The 24,047-nt window shown below is 39.6% G+C and overlaps 1 protein-coding gene and 1 pseudogene across 2 annotated transcripts; both read right to left on the bottom strand.

Annotated features, from left to right (window-relative positions):
• Positions 1 to 634: 634 nt before the first annotated feature.
• Positions 635 to 7,749, bottom strand: LOC311252805 (annotated as a pseudogene). The gene is made up of 13 exons (XR_014624940.1): positions 7,663 to 7,749; positions 5,940 to 6,127; positions 5,308 to 5,690; positions 4,790 to 4,981; positions 4,546 to 4,690; positions 4,390 to 4,396; positions 4,293 to 4,308; positions 4,059 to 4,181; positions 2,826 to 3,013; positions 2,469 to 2,625; positions 2,210 to 2,344; positions 1,278 to 1,469; positions 635 to 991 (listed from the first exon to the last, which is right to left on the bottom strand). The product of XR_014624940.1 is annotated as an uncharacterized misc_RNA (transcript).
• A 738-nt stretch (positions 7,750 to 8,487) lies between these two features.
• Positions 8,488 to 23,730, bottom strand: gdi2 (GDP dissociation inhibitor 2). The gene is made up of 10 exons (XM_084346398.1): positions 23,571 to 23,730; positions 16,409 to 16,516; positions 15,481 to 15,580; positions 14,194 to 14,328; positions 13,717 to 13,915; positions 13,446 to 13,577; positions 11,236 to 11,335; positions 10,817 to 10,988; positions 10,274 to 10,473; positions 8,488 to 9,543 (listed from the first exon to the last, which is right to left on the bottom strand). The coding sequence occupies exons 1-10, from the start codon at positions 23,613 to 23,615 to the stop codon at positions 9,394 to 9,396; spliced, it is 1,341 nt and encodes a 446-aa protein (XP_084202524.1). The 5' UTR covers positions 23,616 to 23,730; the 3' UTR covers positions 8,488 to 9,393.
• Positions 23,731 to 24,047: the final 317 nt, after the last annotated feature.

Raw genomic sequence — 24,047 nt, 5'->3', positions numbered from 1 at the left:
GTAACTTTGACAGCTGGATTTGCCCTGAAGGATTACACTGCAACCATTGCTGGAGCGATCAACTGAAACTATCCCAAAACTTTTGTTCAGTATGAATCATTTACACACCAAAACATGTAAGAACAAGCCCCAGGTGTAATAATACCAGAATATTGTCTTTAAAGACAGCTCATAAGGTTAGGTACTCTGACCTTGCCGACAGCCAATAATCACACAAAGTGTTCACAGGGTGCTGATGGTAAAGTGTTTGCTGTTTCAACAAAAATGTTTTCCAACTTCGCCCTCGACCTCTTTACATCAGGTTCAGGTAGTGATCTTTCTTGTGCATGCACATAAATCAGAACATTGTCAAACTAAGGACCGGACCAGTCCACACTAGGGCGATATGACAGTATTTACCATGCAGCAGTAGAAATGTGTTCACTGGTGGAGATTAGGTAATAGTTCCCACTGCAGGATCTTTACCTCAGTATCTCTGTTAAGTGATATTGTATATTCACAGCAGAAGACATCCTTCACTTGAAGTTTTTGTGCTCATTTGATACCTGAACGCTTACATTTTAAAATAATATTTTACGGTTTGGTTATATTAAACCACTTCTTCATTTAACATTACATTTACAGAACGATTACCGTTACTGTGATATAAAATTGCCTGTCTTAACCCCACTCTTGCAAGTCCTGAGGTGAAGGTTCATCTTGAAGAGAAACATGTGAGAACACTGTGCTCGAGACTAAACTGTGTGTCTATTATCATATCTAATGCAGTGGCACCTTTGTTGTGCTCTTTTTAGAATTGCGCAGCAGCTCTGTGGGTCCTCAGTCTTTCTGAGTGCTGATCCAGCTCCTGCTCCAGGTGACACTCACTGATAGCGGAGGTAGCTAATTAGGAGTTTTGGTATATCCAGTTTACCAATGACCTTCGGTGCTCTGGTGCCCAGCCTCTTCCTCACCGCCAACCTGCTGAGCTGCTGCAGACTCATGGGACTGGCTACAGACAGAAAAAAATTAGAGTTAGATGTAGGTGTTCACAATGTAATGCTCCCAGACTAGATGTATATTATATTTATATATATATATATATATATATATATATATATACATATATAAGCATCATGGTAAACAACAAGTGTCATCTGTCTGAGGCTTCCTGGAAGTGAAACACGATCCTGGGTTGCCATCTGCTGGTGCTGTGTTGGCACTACACAGCACCAGCATCTAAATAGGATTTGTCATGTTGGTTTTCCATGCAGCCCTGACTGTTGACAGTAACTCACTCTCATAATACTTTAAGTAGACTGCAGAGGGAGAGCCTGGGGTGGTGTAATCGACAGGTTTCCTGTCGTGCTTATCTCTGGCGTAAATGTTGGCCCCGAACTCCACCAGTACCTCTATCATCTCAGCCTGCATGTTTTTAGCAGCGTGGTGCAGCGGAGTCTCGTGTAGTCTGGCAGCATTCACTTTAGCACCTAAAAGGACATTTACATTAACGTCAACTCTTGAGTTTCATTTTTAAAAAGCCTCAGTAACATCCTAAAACAGCTGATCACAGTGGTTATTACAAATGTTACTCAAGCAGGAGGATTAGTGATGGCATTAGTGTCAGCTCAAGGCAGACTTGAAACTAGAAATTGTCTCTGTTGCTAAGTCGTTCCTAAGGGTCAACCTACCTACAGGAGAAGTAAACTAGGTTTCATTACATAGGACGGTTTGGAGCTGAAGTTAAAACTGATGCTTTTTGTAAAAAAAGCATCTAAAAGGAAGAATTTACAAGTAGTCCATGCATTAGGACACAGTTTTGCCAAAATAATACAGCCATCACTTTCTCTATCTCATTCACATTTCAACTTCCTGCTGGTTGATTTTCACATGGGATTGAAAAAACTGAAAACAGTGGCAACATGGAAGGCAGGAAATCATCCTTAACAAACTGCCTTGTTAAACAGTCATTAGTGAAATGTCCTTTTCCTACTTATAGACTAAAACATGCAAAACAGCAGGTATGGCCACATGTAAACTTGGTGTCTAATGGCACAGGTTCAGCTGAGGTAACAGGGGGTATTATTACAGACCAGTTAACACATCCTCAAGTGACACCACCACTGGTATCCAAACACCCAAACTCAGCACCCATCTTACAACATCTAAACTCCAGCCTATATAAACTGAGAGCACTAATTTCCCAATCCGTCTTTGCATTGACGCTCACCTGCATTGAGCAGCACTTTCACACAGTCCGTGTGTTCGTTTGCACAAGCCACCAGCAGCGGGGTCCCGTAGTAAATGTCGTACGCCTCCAAACAAGCATCCATGGCAATCAGGAGCTTCACACAGTCTGACTTTCCTGGAAAATGACAAGAAAATATTGTCACGGAAGTTTATTCATAAGATTAATGTAATGCGTACACAGGGGGATTACTGGATTTCAATGAAGCTAAAATTTGTGTCAAGAGAGCCGAGGCACTCACCTCCCATACAGGCCTCATGGAGGGGCGAGGCTGTGCGGGAGGTGAGGGAAGAGTTGACCTTGGCACCACGATCCAGAAGGAGCCTCACACACTCTACACTACCAGCCGAACAGGCATCACATAGCGGGGTGCTCCCGTCTACGTTCCTCACATCCACCTGAGATGCATCACACAACATATGATTATATACTCAAGTATTTCAAAGTCTTCCCACAGAATCTCATATCCTCTCCTTATTTACTCAATTAGGCTCGTAACCATGGCAGGATAACTTTTTGGGTATATCAAAAAGCTAGCCAATTTCCGTGAAAGTTGTTCATGATATTGCAGATAGATACCTGTAGTTCTCTGGCTTACCTGGGCTCCAGCGTCCAGCAGCATCCTAACACACTGGGCCTGTCCACGGAGGCAGGCCTCATGCAGCGGTGTGATGGAGTCCACCGCCACGACATTGACTGAAGCTCCGCTTTGGATGAGGTGCTGCAGTTGGGAGGTATGGCCAAGGGACGCTGCCTTGTGCACCTCCGTTCTCTCTGCCCAGCAGCCTGCAGCCGACCAGAACACAATAGATGTGTACAGATGGGATCGACTGGTATGTTTTTGGGGTGTCTTTTGGCTGATTATTAGCAATCAAGCAGACAGATCACTGATATCTGGAACTGATACACATTTGCAGTAAAAGTGTAAAATCTTATCGTCAAAATGTGGAATTACCAGCGATGGAATGTAACTAAGTACAATTTACTCAAGTACTGTACTTCACTACAATTTTGAGGGACTTAAAATTGTATTTAAGTACTTGAGTACTTCAGTTTTCTGAAACTTTATACTCCTATACATTTATCTGACAACTTTAGTTATTAACTACTTCGCAGATTCAGATTATCCAGTGTTGCCAGTCTATTGCTTATGACATGTAACCAATCAGTGTTGTTGGTAGTGTTGTAACTACAGGCAGAGAGATGATAATTCATTCATTTTTAAATTATTTGATCGGCAACTGGACACAAGAAACACAGATACCGATAATCAGAAAAATGCTGAATACTGGGGCCGATGATGGGGCAAAGAGTTAATCAGTCAATCCCCTTTGTAAATATACATCTTGTTCAACTATCTTGTTCAGTGTAAACTAGACCTACTTTAAGCAGCGTTTATCAAAGTTGTCATATAAAGTCTATTATATTGTACTAACTACAGTATATTATTGCCATTATTACTATCATCTAATCACTATCACATCCTAGAAAAATTTGACAGACAGCAAGAAGCATAAACTCATCAAATGTCTAGTAAATGTCTAATTAAAGAGGATTTAATAGGAGTTATTAGTCTATTAATCTATTGATACACACCTACACAAACGTAAAAAGCAGAAAATAAGAAGCTAACAACAATAACAGGAGGTTACAGTTCGTATACAGTTATTATTAAAAGCTAGCTACAGTAAAAACATGTCAGGAATGCCGCTTGCTAGCTTATTAGCTTGCCGGCTGACAGTTCCACCATACATGACGCCGACGTCAAAGTGGGTCAAGATCCCAAAACGCGACAGTCTCACCGGCCGTGTCGTCGTTACTTCATACTCACCAATGTCTCCAACGAAATACGGCTGAGCATTTTCAATGTCCATCCTTTGTCGGTTTCCTCCGCGCAGGATTAAAGACGTTAAAGCACAAACGGCGACACGAGATGTTCGTAAACAGCCGCGTCCTGGTAATGTTTACATGCGGCTCGAGTCACGTGATAGACCTGGGACTCGAAGCGCATGCTGGGATTTGTAGTATTTATACCAAATAGGTTATTTCAGGCTCTGTGATAAACGCAATGCATATTTATTCTACATCAGGACACATAAAGGTACATTACACATTATATTGCAATACAAGGACCTATACATTATTTAAGTAGCAATGATGACTCTGATCCTGAGTTACATGACATGGATTCAAGAAATATGGTGGATAACCTACAATATTTTAAATTCTATTTATGGTGTCGATGCTGCTTCTTTTTAGAGATATTGCATTTAATATCAAACAACAGTCTCTCACACAGTAATCCATTCATGTATCACTCTAGTGATGTGGGATGATCACAGTACTGGAGGTAGTTGTGGATGCGGTGTGATATGTCCAGCTGACCTATGACCTCTGAGGCTCTGGTACCAAGCATCACCCTCACTGTGATCCGACAAAGCTGCTGCAGGCTCAGAGGATTACCTGCAGAGAAGACAAGTTTTTTTTTATAATGATTCAAAAGCAAAATTGAGCAAAGAAAAACATATGAAAATAGCTCTCTGAGGCAGTGCGTGAACTCACTTTCATAAACCATGAGGCAGATGTGAGTGGGAGACGCAGGTGTTGTGTAGTCTACAGGTTTTCTTCCCAGGTTGTCGCTGGCGTACACGTTGGCTCCAAACTCCACCAATAGCTCGATCAAGTCCACCATGTTGACTCGTGCTGCATGGTGCAAAGCTGTCTCATGGAACCTGATTGAATTCACATTGGCACCTGCAGGAAGTTGAGATGAGTTTAGGCCTGTTTGTTTGGATTCATGGATTTATCAAAGCTGGCATGTTCAGAAAGTTTTGGTAGACTTTGTAATTGTGATTAAGTAGAGGCTAGTAGATGCTATCCTCCAGGAGGATCTGCAGCGTGATGTGATATTTGGTATGCCATGTGACTACACAATTGCAATAAAGGACAAAATAGTACTGGTGATATTTTTTTCTGTCAAAAATATTTTTGTCAATCACTGCCCCACCATAAATTGGGCTTTACACCTGCAGGGAGGTGGTGTACATTTTAAGCTATATACCTGCAGTCTTCTTGCTGACCTGCATTAAGCACCTCCTTGACACAGTCCATGTGTCCTTTAGCACATGCAATGTGGAGGGGTGGACCAAAGTGGACATCACACGCCTCCAGCTTGGCACCGCTGGCTATCATCAGCTTCACTATTTCAACACTACCTGAAAAGGAATGTACAGTTTTACTTGGCAGTGCAGACGTCTGACAGGGTATGATTGGTTGAACCCTGTCTTATTGCTGCTGAAGGTTTACCTTTTATGCAGGCCTCGTGGAGTGGTGTGGCGGTGAGAGCTGTGAGGGATGGGTTGACTTTGGCTCCATACTCTAAAAGCAGCTTAGCACACTCCAGGCTGCCAGAGGCACAGGCGTTACACAGAGGAGTGCTGCCATGGATTGTCCGCACATCCACCTGGAATAACAAGGGAGACGATTCCCATTTTATTTTTTCCATGCAATTTTAAATTACTGCCAGCATATTAGTTGCACATGTTACACTTACAAGGACTTGTCACCATGTGAAAAGTGGGTAGATACAATACTTACTATAGTAATGACCTATATGTATCCCAGGTTATTTGAGCATTTTATTTGTTCATATCTATACAAGTCAGGTTTTGTCCTCCACAGATGCTGGTAGGACCATGGAGGTTTATCCCACCTGGGCTCCAGCCTCCAACAGTATACGGGCACAGTTTGGATGAGCCTGTATGCAGGCCTCATGGAGCGGAGTGATGTTGTCCACTGTCACCATGTTGACTGATGCCCCACTTTCTATCAGCTGTTTCAGCTGCAGAGCCCTGCCGTGGGACGCTGCTTCATGCAGGGCGGTCCGGTCTGCCCAGAAACCTTATAGAGACAGTAACACATGAACAACTGTTACTGTTTCATACGGGTACAATGAAAGCTTTGTTCAGGTTTTCTATATTTTTAATATACATACGTGTACATGTCTCCGAGTTTAAAAGCTTTTTATAAAGCTGTTGATGATGGTTCACAGTCATCCAGGTCATGGTAATTCTAAGTGCTGTATCGTAGGCAACTGGACTTGTTTCAGTTTCTTGAAGACGTTTCACCTTTCACCTAAGAGGCTTCTTCAGTTCTAACTAACTGGAGGGGAGTTGCAGGCTTTTAAACTCTGTGTGGGAGTGTTCTTATGATGACAGGTGAAGAGTCTCGAAAAAACTGAAGTCCAGTTGCCTACGGTATAGGCATTTGTATTTGTTTCCAACATGTTAACGCTATAAATATTACTGTCTTCTGTCTTTACACTGTTGAAAAGCTGCATGTGATTACACGTTCATATGAAATCTTTTTCCTGGTTTAAATTTAAATAATAATAACAATAATAATAATAACAATAATAATAATAATAGTAATAATATAATGATGACGATAAAATAAATTACACTAAAATGTTATAATTATTGTTGTTATTATAATTATTAGTCATAGTAACTAGTGTATTGTTGCAATGCCAGAAAAAAATATATAAATAAATTAAATAATCAGTTGCACCTTTTAGTGTGAAAAGTTTCTTGTAACAACAAAATGTTTTTCATGTCATAATACAATATTTTTCACATTATTACATCATACTTTAATCACATTAAAACAAACGTTTTGTTGGAACAATTGCCTATGTTTTTTCTATAACGAGAAACTTTTCACATTATAACAAAACGTATTGATATAACATAAAACTCTTGGTGCTTTAACGTTTTGTTATAGCATGTAACGTTTCATGTTGTAACCTGAGTCTCTTGTTATGACACATTATTCACATATTAATGTGATAACTTATTCTTGTTTTATGTTGTAAGAATAAGTTGTCACATTAATATGTGAAACGTTTCATGTTAAAATAAACAGTATATTGTTATAACCAGAAGTTTTGAACATGATGAATTTGTATTTCGTAATAACGAGAAAACACGTTGTTATAATGTTAGTCTCTTTGCCGTGATGTGAAAACGTTATAACGTCATACTGATCCATTTTTCATTTTCTGATGTTGCAGTAATATACTTCCGTACAAACAGCTACTAGCTTCTCAGCAATTTCTACAGAAACAATTTTAAAAGTTGCCTAAAATGTGTGTTTGTCCTGACAGTGTGCTGTTAAATCTGTTCAAATTACAAGGGGCTCTTGTCTAACAAGTGTCATGTGTATTACGCTCATGGTGGACACTTGTCATATGAACGCCGGCTGCTTCTCGCCAGTTTAGACCGAACAAAACATTGACAGTGTCACGAGCAAGGCACGAGCACAAGTTAATGAGATTAGGCGTCGACAACATCGGCGGCCATTCTTGACATTCTCAAAGCAGCCGACATGTTCATGTATGCAAGCTGTTGATTATGAAAACTGTTAACAAAGCTCACCGATGTCGCAAAGAAACGAACGGCGTGCAGCTGTCACCTCCATGTTTTACCGGTGAACACTTCGTGCTGGGCGACAGCAGAGGCACGTGACTCAAAACATTACCCAAGTTAGAGTCGAATAGAGAGGCAGCGAGGAATTCTGGGAGTCGTAGTTCGAAGGCATGAGGTCTCAGGAATATTCTCGCGGTATCTCTGAGGCTCCCAATTAAGGTATGACCAGACAACTCAATTCTGTGCTAATAAACAAAACAGGAATACACAGAACACCATATACTCATGCATAGGAAATCTATTGTATTACATAACGAACTGTATGTAATTAATTTTTTTCTGTTAAACTACAAAAAACATAGCTGTTTTCTTTCTTTATATAATCAATTGTTTCTTCATTTTAAAAGTTTTGGATTGTACCAGGAATCTCAAACTGCAAAAAAGGTTGCTGTATAGTAAAATAAAAACTGGACAGGAACAATGACCGAAAGAACGTTTGAGTATCATGGTGCTACTTTGAAGGCTTTTTCATCACTGTGTTGCTGTGATTGCAGACTACAGTAACCATTAACATATACAACTGTCAATATCTAACCAGATTATCTGGTTAGATATTGACAGTTGTACAGTTGTACTGACCTCTACAGAATATCTCAGATATTCTGTAGATATTCTGTCAGTCTAAAGTTCAGGGTTGATTCATCTTTGGCCTCACTATCACAAGAGCTGCTGTGAGCAGCAAAAATCTAGAGGTGTGTTTCACCTGTGTTACACACAATTACCAGTTGTTCACACAAACACTGTAATGTAAGAAAAATTAATAAACAAACACAGTTTTGGTTTTTGACAAAGTTGTTTTTTTACTTTGCAGTACAGAAATCATTGAGCCCAATATGTTTTGTTTTTTTTGTCGTTTTTTTTTAAGTTGTTCATAACAGAGGATCTCACAGGGCTCTTATCAATTCAATACTGCTGCAGTACACATTTGGTCCTTCTTAAGCAATTACAGTCAACCAGACTTCACATTAATCTTTTGTTAATGCTCGGATCATCCATCACTTTGCATAATACAGGTACTAATATATCTCCTCTGATGCATTATAGTAGATCAAGCTGTTGAAAACAGGTTCAGGTGGTTTATGCTGGACTACAGTTGGCCTTGTGGCTTGGTTTACGACATGAGTCTGGCTGTGCTGGAGATTAGACAAAAAAGGGGTTAAAAAGACAAAGATATTAAGCCTGCACACCCCTTTGACCACTTTAATTTCACTAAATCTGACAATATAATCTGATCGCTCACATGATTTAATTTAGTCGCACAAAGCTTAGCCACCTTTCTCTGACCCTGACATGAAACAATACCTGAAGAGACTAAATAACTAATGTATAGATGTTATTTGTCTTCCAAAGGCCTTTTATACAATGACAAATACTGGACACCCAACCCAATACACAACCAGTCTGTAAGATAATAATATTGATTATTAATTATCATTTGATTTGGCATCTTTGGACTATTCATTATCTTAACAGGATGGAGTAGAAGAATGTAGGGTATTACTGTATATTAGCACTTTAGTGCAACAACCATTTGATTTGAAAAAGCATAGCTCCCTCCCTGAACCCTATCCAACAATACTACATCATATCTCTATATATCATGAACTTCCTTGGATTTTGAGATTTCAGTCGTCGGCAGCGCTGTCTTCGATAATCAGGAGTGTGGTGGACGCGTCGCCTTTACTCTGCATCGCCAAAGGTGTCCTTCTGCTTGCGCTCCATCTCGGCAAAGTCAAAGTCTGAGCCCGTCATCCTCCTGTAGATGTCCTTGATGTCGTCACAGGTGGTTTCAAAGTGAGTTGTGGCGTCATATGAACGGGAGATGAAAATCTAAAAGAGGAGAAAGCAATGTAAAAGAGTTTTTTATTGAGTATTATTTTAGTGCACTGCACATGAAGATACTCCGTGAAGGTCTGATATTATAGTTTTGACTCTTATATAATGTGCCTTAAGTGAATGAAAGATAGAAAAATGAACTAAAATTCAGGGAAGGGGGAAGGAAAGAGACCACAGAAGTGTCTCCTGTGCAGGGTTTTTTGCTGACAACTTTTACATGCGATGGCAGGAAAAAGCCCAGTGGTGCAAAGATGGTATGTTCTTATTTAACAGCAGCAAGTGATGAAAACTCATCCATTATATTACATTTCAAAACTCATGAGCCAATTACTTATACAATGAATAAAGCAAACAGGGTGAATACCTGTACACAATCTAAATATAATTTTTACCACTGATTCTGCAACCTGGTTTTTGTACTCTGAAATGTTCAAGACTGCTGTGGTCCTGCACCATCTGCATTTATACACAAAACCATGCGTGTGATACATGTAGTGTTAAGGGGGAAAAGTGGGAATGATAGCCCGTAAACAGCATTGATCCTGCCCTTGATTTTAAGGTGGAAAAAGAGGTAGAGGTGGCGGTACATTCTATGTTCTAATGGGTCGCTATTGCAATGCCACGCTCTGTGGCAGTGAATGGAAACAAATTCAAATGATATGTTGTAAATGGGTTACAGCATGTCCCAACAGAAATATGTTGCATCTTATTCCACTGATCATACCTGGCTGTCAGTGCCCATGTCAGTGGGTCCAAACTGTTCACTAATGCTGACAAACTTCTGCTCAATGGGTTGCAGTAGGTCCAGGGCCGGCTTGATCTCACTCTCAGGGTCGTTTGTCTCCACTGTGGTGCTCACGATTGCGATATATTTACCCTTTGCTGCCACGTTGTGAGCAGAGGAGATCATACAAACGTAGATGTCTAGAAACAGGAAACGCAAAGTTAATGTCTGGTTGTTTAGCTGTGGGTATGTTAAAATATGATTTACTGTTATTTGTCTAACTGCTTGTTAAGACATTGTGAATGGGAAATAATCTGAGTAATTTTCCAAGAATTGTTGTCATTTGTGTACAACTCTAAAATTAATTCCAAGTATCTCTTGCTTCTGCATCTCTGCAATGACCTTGATGTTTTCATCTGACATCCAGAGTATTCAGCTATGACACTGACATTATCTTTTTACTTTAATATGCATTTAATTTGAGACAAAGAAATTAAGTACTGTAAAGTCTAAGTCATCTACTCGCTTCCTGTGTGCGCTCACCGTGCTTCCTGTTGACCTGATTCTGAGGGATGATGATCTGGCAAGAGTTGTTGTCAGCGGTGCCGGCAATGGTGTGACTCAGGATGCACATGGCTCTGATCACCTGGCCCACTTTGGTGACGCGATCCTTTATGTAGCTGGGGTCACAGATCAGCTGCTTGCACCTGGCAATCTATGATAGGTAAACACAGCTGGAGGTCAGAGGTCAAGGAATAGGTTTCATTCATTCATGAAACATAATAATGGGCGACTGTACAGACATTTTCTCTAGACTTGGATTATGACCGAAAAGCTGTATGGAGACATTTCATGCTCCCCCCAATCCTGTTTTTGTTACATCAAATATCACACAACATCTCAATGAACTCTACAAATGATATTAAACACCAAATCAAACACATTTAAGACAAATTGCTCACCTCTCCCTCAGACTTGACTCCCACCACCTTCCCATCCTCCACCACTATCTCCTCGATGGGCTTGTTCAACATGTACGTCCCACCATAGATGGCACTCAGTCTGGAATGGAAACACAATGTGAGCTCTTTTTTTCTGCCTATCAAAAGACAAGACTATCGTTGGCTACCTATAAATCTCAACACTTATTTTCTCCCAATAGCGTCTCCGTACAAAAATCGTAAAAAAAAAATTGTGTGTAATCAGACACTTCAGTGGCCTACTGGGACACTACAAGACAACAGAGCCATCACTATCGCTGTTAGTGTGCTTTTCCTACAATGACAAAGTGACCAGTCTATCTACAAGCCAAGAGAAGTTTATTTCAGGATTTAAAACACCCTGTGGGTAGGTGGTGCAAACTATCATTATGTTATACCATTTAACACAAATAAGAGTTATATTTAAAAGGTCAATAGAATAACGATAGTTTGGAACAGAAAAAAAGCTGATAGCAGATTACTTGGCTGATACCACTGACTGGAGTTTTGACAATCGAGCTACTTATGCTACCTATGTTACAACAGTGCCTGTGTTTTTTCTCTCCTCACTGTGGATTGCTCCTGCTACAAGTACGCTCAGTTGGTACACAGGTGGAATAAGACGTCCTCTGTTGGACATTTAATCAAGAATAAACAGGACTGAATATGTTTGTATCAGAGACTAGCAGTCCCCTCTTCCTGCTCTCTTGAAACAGGTGCATGTCTAAGTTGTTCACGTTACTTAAAATACTACAAAGTGGACTTGTTGTTTAAACACATTATAACTTCCAATGCGCTCTAAAGACTCGTGCCTCTGCCAGTTTAAGAGATGGTCACTGAAATGAAAAAAATATTAAAGCCATGTTGATGGACCCTTCTGAGCCTCAGTTAAAACATATTGATGATGCAACAGTTAATATCAATAGTTACCGTCTTTTTTCATTTTTAACTACAGTGATTATGATGCTTAAAAATGTTTTAAATAAATGCTAAATCAGCTACTAGCAGATCCTGTTTGCAGTGTCCCCATTAATGTGCAGACATTTATTACCAGATTACTTGCTGAACATAAATGTAAATTGTAAAATCCAGGTAACTTCTGGAGATAAAGGGAACACCCTTATTTTTTATTTCTAGGTTAGTTTATGGACATACATTCATAATGGCTATTGGAGACACTCAGGTGTAAGTGCAAGTCACACTGAATATAAAAATATGGGTACTGTATCTATGTGTTCACATATGACTGACCTATGAACTTCAGAAGAAGTGTGTTAAATACAGATTGTGGCATTGGGGAAGTAAGGTGCCAATGCTGCTATAATCTGTTACCTGTGTTGGGCAAGCCAAATCAACAGGCTGAACTACAATAACTAACTTCCCGTTGTTCATGATAGTGTACCGGCATGTACCGGTACCTTTCCCCTAGGGTTGGGTACCGTTCACATTTGAACCAATACCAGTACCTTTTTTCAGTACTTTAATCCATCTGTAATAATAAAAAAAGTAATTTCAGTTCTAACAAGTTAAATTATTCACTTCTCGAGACAATATATAATCAGTCATATTCCTAGTTACAATGCACATCACATGTCAGTCAGTTGTTCTAAGTTTTATTTCAATAGCATCTTGCTGTACTGCAAGTTAATCTGTAAAATAAAATACTTTTTGAAGTTAACTGCTCCATTTAGCTGTTCCTGCTCATCAACCTCGTGCTATAATAATAAATATAATAGAAAACACCATGTTTAAATGTGCTGCCCTCTCCTGAGACACAATGTCCGCACTGGTGGTGGCTGTATATTAAACAGATTGGGAATATTTTGAGTTTGCATTTGACCCCTTTAGCTTGCTGTAGTGTTGAAGCTACAGCAGCAGATTGAGCTTATTATGTGTCAGCAGTTTCCAAAGCATATGAAATACTGTATATCCCTTTAAATTTGATCACATATATCTTTTTATGGTAAGTATGAAAATTAAAAACGTAGCGTTTGTAAAATAAACTTTTACTGCAGTAGTGATGCTAACCCCGTTAGCGGGTTAATGGAAATTCCAATTATAGCAACGAGCTAGGGGGCTGAGTGCTTATTCTATAAAATCATTTAGGGAGAGAGAAAGAAGAAAATATTAAAGCATGGTTAAGAAAGCAGGCCATTGGCCAGTCCGTGTGTATTAAGGGTAGAGTCCCCTACCTGGCAAATCCTTGTGGCAGTTCTCCCAGGCCATAAAGTGGGTAGAGGTATGGGCTTTTGCCATATCTGGCCAGAGACTCGCTGTACAGCTTTATCCTGTTTATTGCATCCATGCAAGGTTGATCCAGGTACCTGAGGAGAGAGAGAATGGGACCATTTAAAAATCTACCAGCTATAATTTAACAAGGCAGGGGGACAAGATAACACTATTGCTTGTAATGAAGTTTTATATAAAAATAAAATCTGCCAAACATCTAGAAAAAACACTGACTCATCTGTGCGGTAGAGGGCGAGGGAGTGGCCAGTAAAGTCTATGACATCCTGGCCCAGGTCAAACTTTTTGTAAACATCCCTCATCGTTGTAGTCTGGGGGTCGACACCCTCCGTGGTTCTGGGGTCGTTCTCGTCAAAGTTGGCAACAAAGACCAAGAACTTTCTGAAGCGCCGTTTTTCAAACAACCCCATCAAACCTTTAGGAGACCAAGAGTTGAGACTTGATTGGACTTGCTTAGAAAGCTTTACAACAACAATGCTACATGCAACAAGCAGCTGGCAATGTAAAGGGTTAGAGCCAAATTACCTCACCAATTAAAAACAAGGATTAAAGAGAATGGCAAATATTTGTTGTCAGTGGAACTATAGAAAGACACAAATGCAGCAAATAAAATGTATTTTATGGTTTTAAGCTGTACACACATTTATAATACCTCCACAGTCATTTTTTTTACTGCATCTTCCAATAACTTACTAGATGCCAGAGCCTCAGTCTCAGTCGAGGGGACTTTATGGATTTTGCCTTTCTTGTAGACATAGCTGCCCTCAATCACTTTGAATTCCAGGTAGCGAGTCACCTGTGTGATCAGCAGCATGCGGACCAGCTGACCTGATAGTAGGAAATGCAGAAATCAGCGTTACTTTCACAAAATGAGGCTAACTTCATGCATGAAAACATTTATCAAATATCAACCTTGTAATTCTAGGCCCATTATTGATATTTTCTAGCTGCAGTGAAGTGTCACTGGAGGTGCCTGCTACTTTAAGATATTTCAAATATTTTAAATTGTTTGAACCACACACAAAGTTCAACATACAGCTCTAATAAGCTAAAGCTAACAGCTCTAATGAGAAACATAGAAGGCACTCTGAGCCTAAAGTTCAGAGGCTTAAATGCACAATGTGTCATTTCTGCTCCTAGGGGTCTCTTGATCAAAACAAAAGACATTTGTTGAGTGTTGTGTGGGGAGGGCCGGGCAGAGCGCAGGGATATAGCCGCTGCTGTTGCTCAAGGCTAGTTAGGAGTAGAGCCTGACCTTCTGGAGGAATAAACACCCGGGGTAACATCAGATTCTGATGTGATCAAGAGCTTTATACCAACGGGAGAAGAGCTCAGAGACTACTTTTTAACTTTTTGATAACAGAAGTGGATTTATCGTCACTCCCATTTATCAGCCCTGACTGCAACAGCAATCTGTGGAGGAAACCGCCATTGTCAGGTTTTTATGTACTGACTGGCTAGAGGGGAAATTAACTTTACTACAAGAACGAAATTACAGGGAAGAGAGGAGAAAAAAGAGAACCAGAGTCTCGGATGCATGCTGAAATCTGTGAGTGCACACGCATGCACCCTCAATGTGTGCCACTGCTCGTTAACTCATGGTAAATGTCCAGTAAAGTAATCTGGCTGTTTGGGGCAGATAAACACTTGCGCGAGTAACACGAATGAACACAAATGATCTTGCAGTCAAACTTGCTAAGCTGGTGGTGAACACACCATCCGACGTGACTCGGGCACAAATGTTCACAGTTTTGTCATGTTCCCCAACTCCCCTATCCTGGAAGTAGCAATGGGCCTATGTAACACATTGAATTAACTTGTGAATGAACATTGTTGGAAACATCTGGGAGTGCACAGTTCAACAAAATATCGAAATGAGGTCAAGTCGTTCTAAGACATTTTAATGCAAAATTCCTAAATATATGTTTAAGTCAAAAGTTAAAGCAGCAAGCAATACACAGGTGAGTGATCTAAGTATACCGTTGGCCATGAGGAATTTGGGGATGAGGTCCACATTCCAATCCCTGCCTTTTCCCATTGACTCAGGAGGCGCACCAGGAAGGCTGAAGCGCTTGTAGAGCTGTAGGGAGACACAGAACCAGTACTCTTTTAAAGCTGGGCTCACTGCAGTCTATTAACCCCATTTTCAGGAAGGATCCTTTTACAAAGAGGCTTGTACAGTCTTTCAGAGCAAGGTTGAATGAAGCATCCAACATTAATTACATGGTATTATTTCACCCACCAGCAACCCATCTGATATTAGTCACAATGTTTAGTTTAGTGACCTGGACCGCCCAATCATGGATATAAACCGCTCTGTTCTGTGTTTTAATTTAAATCATATACATAATGGCATTTTTGGCATAAATTCATCCAAGAAAAATCATACAGGTATACAGGACGCTGCTGGGAAGTAGCAGGGTTCCTTTTCGAATAAAAAATGATGTGGTATTGGATCAGCTCATAAACTCACGTATACTCCAACACACATTCCAGCATAATGGGCAAAATTAGAGGCATTTTAATACTAGTATCAGTATCAGTACGACCCTTGTTATTCCTCATTGCTCACAGCTTTAACAACATAAAAAATTTACTGATTTTTAAGTAAGGTAGGTCACTGATACATCAGTCCATCTTCACCAATTTTCAATACATAAAATCTGATTGGATGCCAGCCAAGTGTTCCAAGGAAGTTTGTTTTTACACTTTCCCTCCATTTACCTCTTGTGCACTCTCCTTTTTCTGTCCGTTACCTGTTACCATACATCATCCTTATGATAAAAAGTAAATATTTACATGTTTTTCATAATTTCATAGTCTGCAGTTCTTGCTTGCATCTAAATGTTAAACCTGGTTGACCCCCAGTGTCACAAAGTCAGTCCAGCAGGGTCAGAAAGGAACTTACATCTTCAAGAGGTGTAATGGAGGCACTCTCAGCTCCGTAGTATGAGTTGCGGTCCATGTGCAGAACTTTCTTCCCCTTCACTGACATGATGCCTGATAAAATGCATTCCTATTGGGAGAAAACAACAAAGAAGAGGAATTAGACCAAGATCAACAGGGTACAGGGAAAATCCAGACATTGCAGTCCTTTTTTCATCACGGTTTCCCAAATATTGCCTATCTTGCACTCAGCTTCCATCAACATAGTACTATGATCACCTTTGAATTGTATTAAAAATAAGGCTGATGCGCTCAACAGTCTGTTTGTCCCCCAGCTTCAAAATATAATTATCAAGTCAGTCATTTTATTTGTTGTCAGTCAGAGTGCATTAAAATAATGAGATAAAACTTATAAAAATGCACATTGTTAGCATTTCAGTTAGTTATAAATAATGACATCAGTTAACTGAAGTTAATGTCACTTGAAATTTAAGAACTACAAATCCCCCCAAGCATTGTTTACTGCACTGAGTTATTTAAAACCAAAAAGTTTTCATATCGGCCCATAGACAAAATACACGCAGATACCGGTATACCAATAATATCAGCCAATCTATATATCCATCAGGCTCTAATCATTTGTAATGGAAAAAAAGACAGTCTAAATAAATGACTTGTTGTCTCATTCTTTTCAACTCTTTTTGTACAAACTGCCTCTTGCTTCTTTTATTCCTCCACTCCGCTCTATTGACTGTCTTTTCTGTTGCTTCCTCTCTTTACCTTGGACAAATTACCTATGCACAGCAAACACATTTTTTAGCCTACTTTCTTTTTGTTATGTGGTTGTTTATTACAACAAGGAAATGAGCGTTGCTTGATTAAAGGCTAAAGGAAGCAAGACACAACTGAAGAAAAAACAGGAATTTGGAAAGTTATATATGAAGAGTGCATACAATGAGACGATCTCGTTGTTCCAACTGACCTAAAACTTTTAGTAACAGCAGGGCAATGAAAAAAACAGGAAGGCATGGAGAGGTTCTTTGGTACAGCCAAAACTTTTGATAATGGAAACACAAAAATAACTAACTGTTGCGATTGTATAATGAACTGAACTGGACTGCTTAGTGGAAATGCAGCTATAATGTCTGACATGCCTCTGTGGAGCCTGGAGGATGGTTGTAGCTTTGCCAAAGCTTTCAGTCTCAGAGGCTTGGTAATGATAAGGGAAAATATGCATGTTTGAGTCTGGAATTCCCACAGACCAAAGGCTTTAATACGATTACAGCAGTGGGTTTGTAGATGCAAGAAAATACCATGTGCACCATGTGACTGCGTGGACTTTAAAACGAGTTTTACAACTGAATGACAGCTTACACTCTGGGTGTACGTGGAACAACTGGCAAGATAAAAAACAAAAATGCATGATAGCTTTTGCTAGCTGATGTCACACATTTTCTTTGCGTACAGACTGTGGCTTGTAGTAACACAGGAAGTAACAGGGTTTATTTCACCCATTTGTTTCTTTCGATTAGAATGAATAAGTATGGCTCCTCTATTAGATAATGGTAAATGAAGGTTCACTCTTTACTCTTAACACAGTCTGTCAGCTGTCGCAATAAAGTCCAGACAAACACTGACAGGTGACTACAGTCAACATACAGTTCACCTTTGTCATTTTAACCTAAAGTTGGGTTCATTAAATCCGTCTCCATCCATGCTATCGGTTTTAACATTAACCGTGGAGAATGTTGAATTGATGCAGAGAAAACTATTAACAATAGAGTAACAGTAAAGTAACAGAAACAATAAAGCTAACAGGCTAAAAGCTTAAGTAGGAAATTAAAAACTGAAACCTCTAACCTGAAATTCTGTGACCACAAACACCTTATGTTGCCGTTTGTCTATTTTGTACATTTTCAGAACAAGCACAACCTTCTCTTTAACATATGATAACTCATTATTATTTCATCAACATACAAACCAAGACCAGGGTTCCACAGTAATGTTTTTCTTTAAACACACCTCATCTATACATATGAGAAGTGTAGTGTTGCAAATAAAAATAAGTTTCATACACCACCTACTTTTAATTATCAATTTTTCTACCAATGAGTTTGTCCATAAAATGTCAGAAAAACGTTTGTCACAGTTTAATGCAGCCTTTAGAAATGACTTAAACGATCAATTTTGATGGAATAAACAATTTTGACCAGCTCAACTGACGCAACTGCACATACTGCTGCCATCAAAGCTAAATGCAGTACTGCCTTTTAGCTTTAAAATGTTTTTCCTGTGTGAACATGTGGTGATATTGTCTGTTAGGTTTATCGGACATGTAGTCAACCTAAAGTTAACTAAACCTCTAATTGCCCCCTTCACAATGTTGGGGACATGATTACTTCACTACATCCTGCAGTATCTAAACTAGCTCCTGCATAGGTGCTCTCCCAAAATAACATGTCCCAGTGAAATCTGATCATTTCTATTTGTAAATGCCTGGGTTTCATCTACTGTATGGTCTTGCAATGGCATTGGCTTGAAGGACATAGAGTTGGGCTACAGATAAATCTCTGGCTAAGACAGAGCACTTTTGATGGGTCACTGTCACTCCTTTCTAGTGACATGTGACTGGACTTGACCTGCTGCCGCTTACATAAATACAGGCTTTGACACAGAGCCGGACACAGCCCAGTCATCACAACTTCTGCCAGATAGTAGTGGCCATGCTGACAGAGAAGAAAAGACACTGATCCAGTGTACAGTCAGGCAGAAAATTAAGCCAGTATAAAACATTGGGACCAGAGTCCCAGCTCAATTTTTAACACATAAGACCCATAAAAATCAGAGAGAGGGTGAAAGAGCGTAGACAGCAAAGTCCAACACAGAAGACGAGGGCTGGATGGGTCGCTGCAGTTCAATTAGATGCAATCACATGACAGAACATCACAATCAGCACATGACAATATCTGCTTTGATTTACTACACTGAAAAATCCCAACACACTGAATCCACTGGGCTCATAGGAACAACAGAGCTGAGAAATAACATAAAATCAACCCACTGAAGGTTTTCTCAGGGGAGGAAAGTAACTTAGTATAGAGCAGAAATAGAGCATTTATCAAATAAAGATTAATTCATTAAGATATGTAAAAAAAAAAAAAAATAGATGCATCACTAATGGGAAATTGTTAGTTGCAACCCTAAGTAAGTAAAATCACTCATTTACTCTTTAAACTGTATACATGGATACATTTCAAAATTACACTGAAGTTTACTGTACTACACTTTTTACTTCACTGCATTCCTCTCTTAGTTACATGGCAGATCAAAGTTCTATATTCAAAACATGTGATGAGCTTATAAAATTAGATGGGAATGCGCTTGCTTCGGAGGAATTTAGAATTTGTATGTCTATAATTTCCAGCAGTATTTGGTTAACATAAAGTAAGTAATGCAAATCTTTTTGTTTGTTACATTTTTAATGATTTGGCAACATTTTTGGCAATATATTACAACTTCTACATCTACTGACCTTACTCATTTATCGTAAATGCAGGTAAGCATTGTGTCAATAAGGTAAGCATTTCCTTTCCTTTAACACCCTTCCTCTTTTGCTGGGAACAAAAACAGAAGCAACTGTATGCTTCTACATATGCTTACATTACAGAAGAATACAAAAGTAATCTTGTACTGCTAAAAGTAGAATTTGCAAAATTACTTTATATAATTTGGTGTAATTACCTTTATATATTAACAAATATTTTTAATGAAGAAGTTATCTACTAAATACCAATTTTTTATGTAAATAATTGGTGTATTAAATATGAGAAAATTATGAAAAATCCTTGTGAAAGATGCTGGAACCAGTGTTTCAAATGTTTGCTGGAAAGCTGCTTTCACAACCAATTGTGTATCAAATTAGTTGCTTAATTATTTTCTGTTGATAAACTAACTCAAATGACGGACTAATTGTTGCAGCTGTTTAAATGGAAACTCTGTCCATTTTCAACCAGCCATGTATCACTACACTGTTGATAGTATATGCAAATGCACAATAGTAAACTTCTCTCCATTTTGCCTACACCTGGAGCTCGCGCAATATGGCAGATTTTAGGGCTGTTGTATCAATTACAGATTGTTGTTCCATGCATCCATGGAACAGGGGCATTCCCCCTGTCTATCAGGGTAGTTCCGGAAAAAATATGTACAGTAATCAACGGACAGAGACAATTTTTGGATCCCATTTATACAGTGCCATAAATAACATAATATAATATTTGTCAATTGTTTCTTTGCGAGTCAAGAAAGTTGCTGTTTGTTGTACAGATAGCACAATACCATTTAGTTTTGCGTAAAACCGCTCAGTGAACTACATCGTCTCGCTCAATATACGTCACCATCACTCGTCGTAACCTCTGTTCAGAAAAAGTATTAAGAAAAGGTGAATATCACAACAAGCTTAGTAATACTGACAGCTGTATTATGTGAAAGGACAGTTTGTCAGTTTTGTGAGTTAGCTAATGTATGGGACCGGCTCTATAAGGTTTTGGTTGGGTTTCAGTGAACGTTAAACAAGACTACATCACAGACACTTCTGTTGGGTGTGTAGTCTTTATAACTACGCATTTTGACAGTCTTATATTTCACTACTTTTCAGATAAACTGCAACTTTTGATTTGAAAATGTATCTTTTAAATTCATAAACATCCTATGTGTGATTGATGGCAAAATTCAAACAGAATCAAAATATGATTTTTCTTGTCACTCACTACTATGTTTATTTTTTCTGAAATAAGGTCCCATGGCGGCCCACCAGAAGGAGCATGACTTCACCTTTCTGTAGGTCTGTTGCTGTACATTGCATTCTGGTTGTTGTAGGTTTTCTCTGATCATGTAGCACAAATTTGATGAAATCTTTATGTCATTCTTTTGCATAGACAGCCCAGTTTTATACAAGGGCCATCTTTCAAACAGTGAAATACTTCTTCTTTAACTAACAGCTAAGTTTTGAATAGACAACTTCCACCTCAGCCGCTGATGTTCCACCCTATTCGCTTCCCTTGTCTTTCCGCACAAGCTGCTTTCTTGGGATCACCAAGTGTATCATAATGTGACCCAAAATGCATCTAGGTACAGTTTTAGCCACTCCCCTCATGTATCATTAGTAGTGGACAGATGGCAAACCCCATCCCCCAAACACTTAACCCATCAAAAATGCCAAGAGGCATTTGAAGGGTAAACAGCATAAATAGTCTTATAATTATTTTTATTAATATTACTTTTTCACAGTATCTTTACATTATTCTATTTTTGTCTTATTCTAGTTTTGGTGTGTTTTACATTTTTATTTATAACTCATCCAGTGTTGTCTTTCCCCCTCGGCCTATGTGAATATGTGAATTTCCCTGCTGAGGGATTAATAAAGTCTTATCTTGTCTATATTATCTTACCTTAAGAGGACTACACTAATCATCTCCATTCTAGACATGAGTAAAATAAGTTGGAACAGCATTGCTTATTATTTTGCTCATAGGCCTTTTAGTAACATGATGAGTTAGTAGACATGGCAGTGCTAGTGCCCGTGTTAGTGTGTAACTAAAAGTGGATGCTGTCAGATTTACAGAAGTGAAGTCACTGATTTACATAACGGAACGAAAAAGATGTGAAACTACACTGTGCGACAGTGTCCAGCTCCGGTTTAACTGAGCTTACAGAGAAATAACAGTGTACTTTCGGTTCCTCAGTCTTGGTGGAACCACACCCAAAAGGGAGCTAAATCAACACCCTGCCCACCAAAAGTGAACCAACCCTCGTTCTGCTTGCCTGTTTTTGCCCTGCTACCTCTGCCTGCTCTGAGCCGGCAGCAAAACACCAAGAAAATCAGTGTTGGCTGTTATGAAATCAATTAATAAAAACTTCAGTGATGTCTTGAGCCAAAAAAACTGTGTACTGAAGTTCTCCAAAAACAGTCAGGAATGACTATGCTATGAGTTTAGCGCGTTTGGGCTGACAGGAAGCTGTCCACTGGCTAGCCCAACAGTCCTTAAGTCAAAACGTTATTTCCATGTCATGCTTCAGCCACGTATAATTGACAGCAAGTCAGAAGGCCTGTAAGGAGTTTGTCTAAAGGCCACTGCACGGTTAAGGTTAATGCTGACAAAAGTTCCGGGTAAAATTTCCGGGTAAAGTGCCAACGCTTACTACACGTACGGGAACAGCTCATTAACTGCCACCTCACGGAATGCTGGATCAGCCTGTTTGGCTTTTTGTTGTGCAAGTTATTTTCACTTTAGCCTAAGTACTAGTGAAGTTCCTGACTGACAGTTGCATGGTCCAAAGTAATCCTGCTAGTCTGGATAAACAATCAGTCCGTTCTTTTCACCAGATTTCTTCTCGTTTTAGTCACTAAAAACGGCGATGATTCGTTAACTCTGCGACAGTTAACCTAGCTTTATTAAAGTTGTAGAGGACTTCATTTTACTCGTCTGAGACTCCATCGCGCGGAGCAGCGCAGAGCGGAAACTTAAGATAGCTTTGGTTAGGAAACGCCAGTTAGTTGACTAAACTACTAACTTACTAGCCACCTTAGCTGAAATTACACTAACTAACGTTAATGAGGTAATGTTATCCGCCGAGTTAACAGGCACTGTCCACGAAAGAACAATCGGTTAAGCTGACACGTCGTTACTCCGCTGTTAGCAGGCTAATTAATTAGCTTATTTTAGGTCGGCTAACCTTAGCAGCCTATCATCCGCGTATAATCTTGTCTTGACAGAAAAGCTGTCCAAACTGGCGCCCAACTTCCAATTAACCGGTTAAATAACCGGGCTTACTACAGTCAGCGTCGACAGAATACTTAGGTTGCTAACCACAGAAGCAGACAAAGAGCTTTAACTTATCTTGAGTACGTTAACAGTTAACGTTAGGTACCGTTAATCTTTTCAGGCACTGATAGCAACTGCACATAGCATAGGGCTAACAGTGAGCGTTAGCTACTTTGCTCACAGTTTCCATTAGCTAACAGGTAGTCGCTCGCTCTGTTAGCGGCTAAGCTAGCTACTTAGCGCTAGCCCTGCTGATTAGGCCCAGTTAGCTCAAAGCCAAACTGTCAAGTGCTAGCTGCGTCGGTAACAGGTTGCAAATCCTTTCCACGCTGCAGAAGGCGTCGTTTGATTTTTTCTCACCGTAAGCCCGGTGCCCAGGACGATAACGTCGTATTCTTCATTCATTTTTCCAAGTCTTTACTCCTCTGCTCCTGGATATCGGGAAAGAAGAAAATGGAGATTTGCGGGGCTGGAAATGAGAGGGGCTGCGGTCCGCGTCAGGCGCCTCGGGGGGCGTGGCTTCTCATCTGTCAATCATTTGGAAGACGGAGCTGAGGTCTCCGGTTGGAAAAACTTAGCGCAGAGACAATAACGAGAGACAGCAGGCAGGGACAGCTGGCATGTTTTTATTGTTTGTTTGTTTGTTTTGTTTTTATAAAAAATGTTTCCATAGTTCTCACATTATCATTGGTTCCCGCACAAGTCTCTTACTGTAATGTATCTGTCACATAAATAGATATGAGAATTTCCACCATCATGCATTCTGAGATGCAGTCTCTCTTCACTGCTTGTGTTGGACTGGATTCAAGGCTGACACGCCTGTTTAGTAAACCAAGT

Source organism: Pagrus pagrus (assembly GCF_965226575.1).
Source record: "Pagrus pagrus genome assembly, chromosome: 23".
NCBI lineage: Eukaryota > Metazoa > Chordata > Actinopteri > Spariformes > Sparidae > Pagrus > Pagrus pagrus.
This window is presented reverse-complemented; position numbering and strand designations above follow the sequence as displayed.

Bases quoted from the DNA above. Each gene is read 5' to 3' on its own strand.
- gdi2 (XM_084346398.1), bottom strand. From the start codon at position 23,615: ATGAATGAAGAATACGACGTTATCGTCCTGGGCACCGGGCTTACG. The intron at 16,517-23,570 runs GTGAGAAAAAAT...TTCTCCCAATAG, and splicing joins TCCTGGGCACCGGGCTTACG to GAATGCATTTTATCAGGCAT. The intron at 10,474-10,816 runs GTGAGCGCACAC...TCCTGTTTCTAG, and splicing joins TCAGGTCAACAGGAAGCACG to ACATCTACGTTTGTATGATC.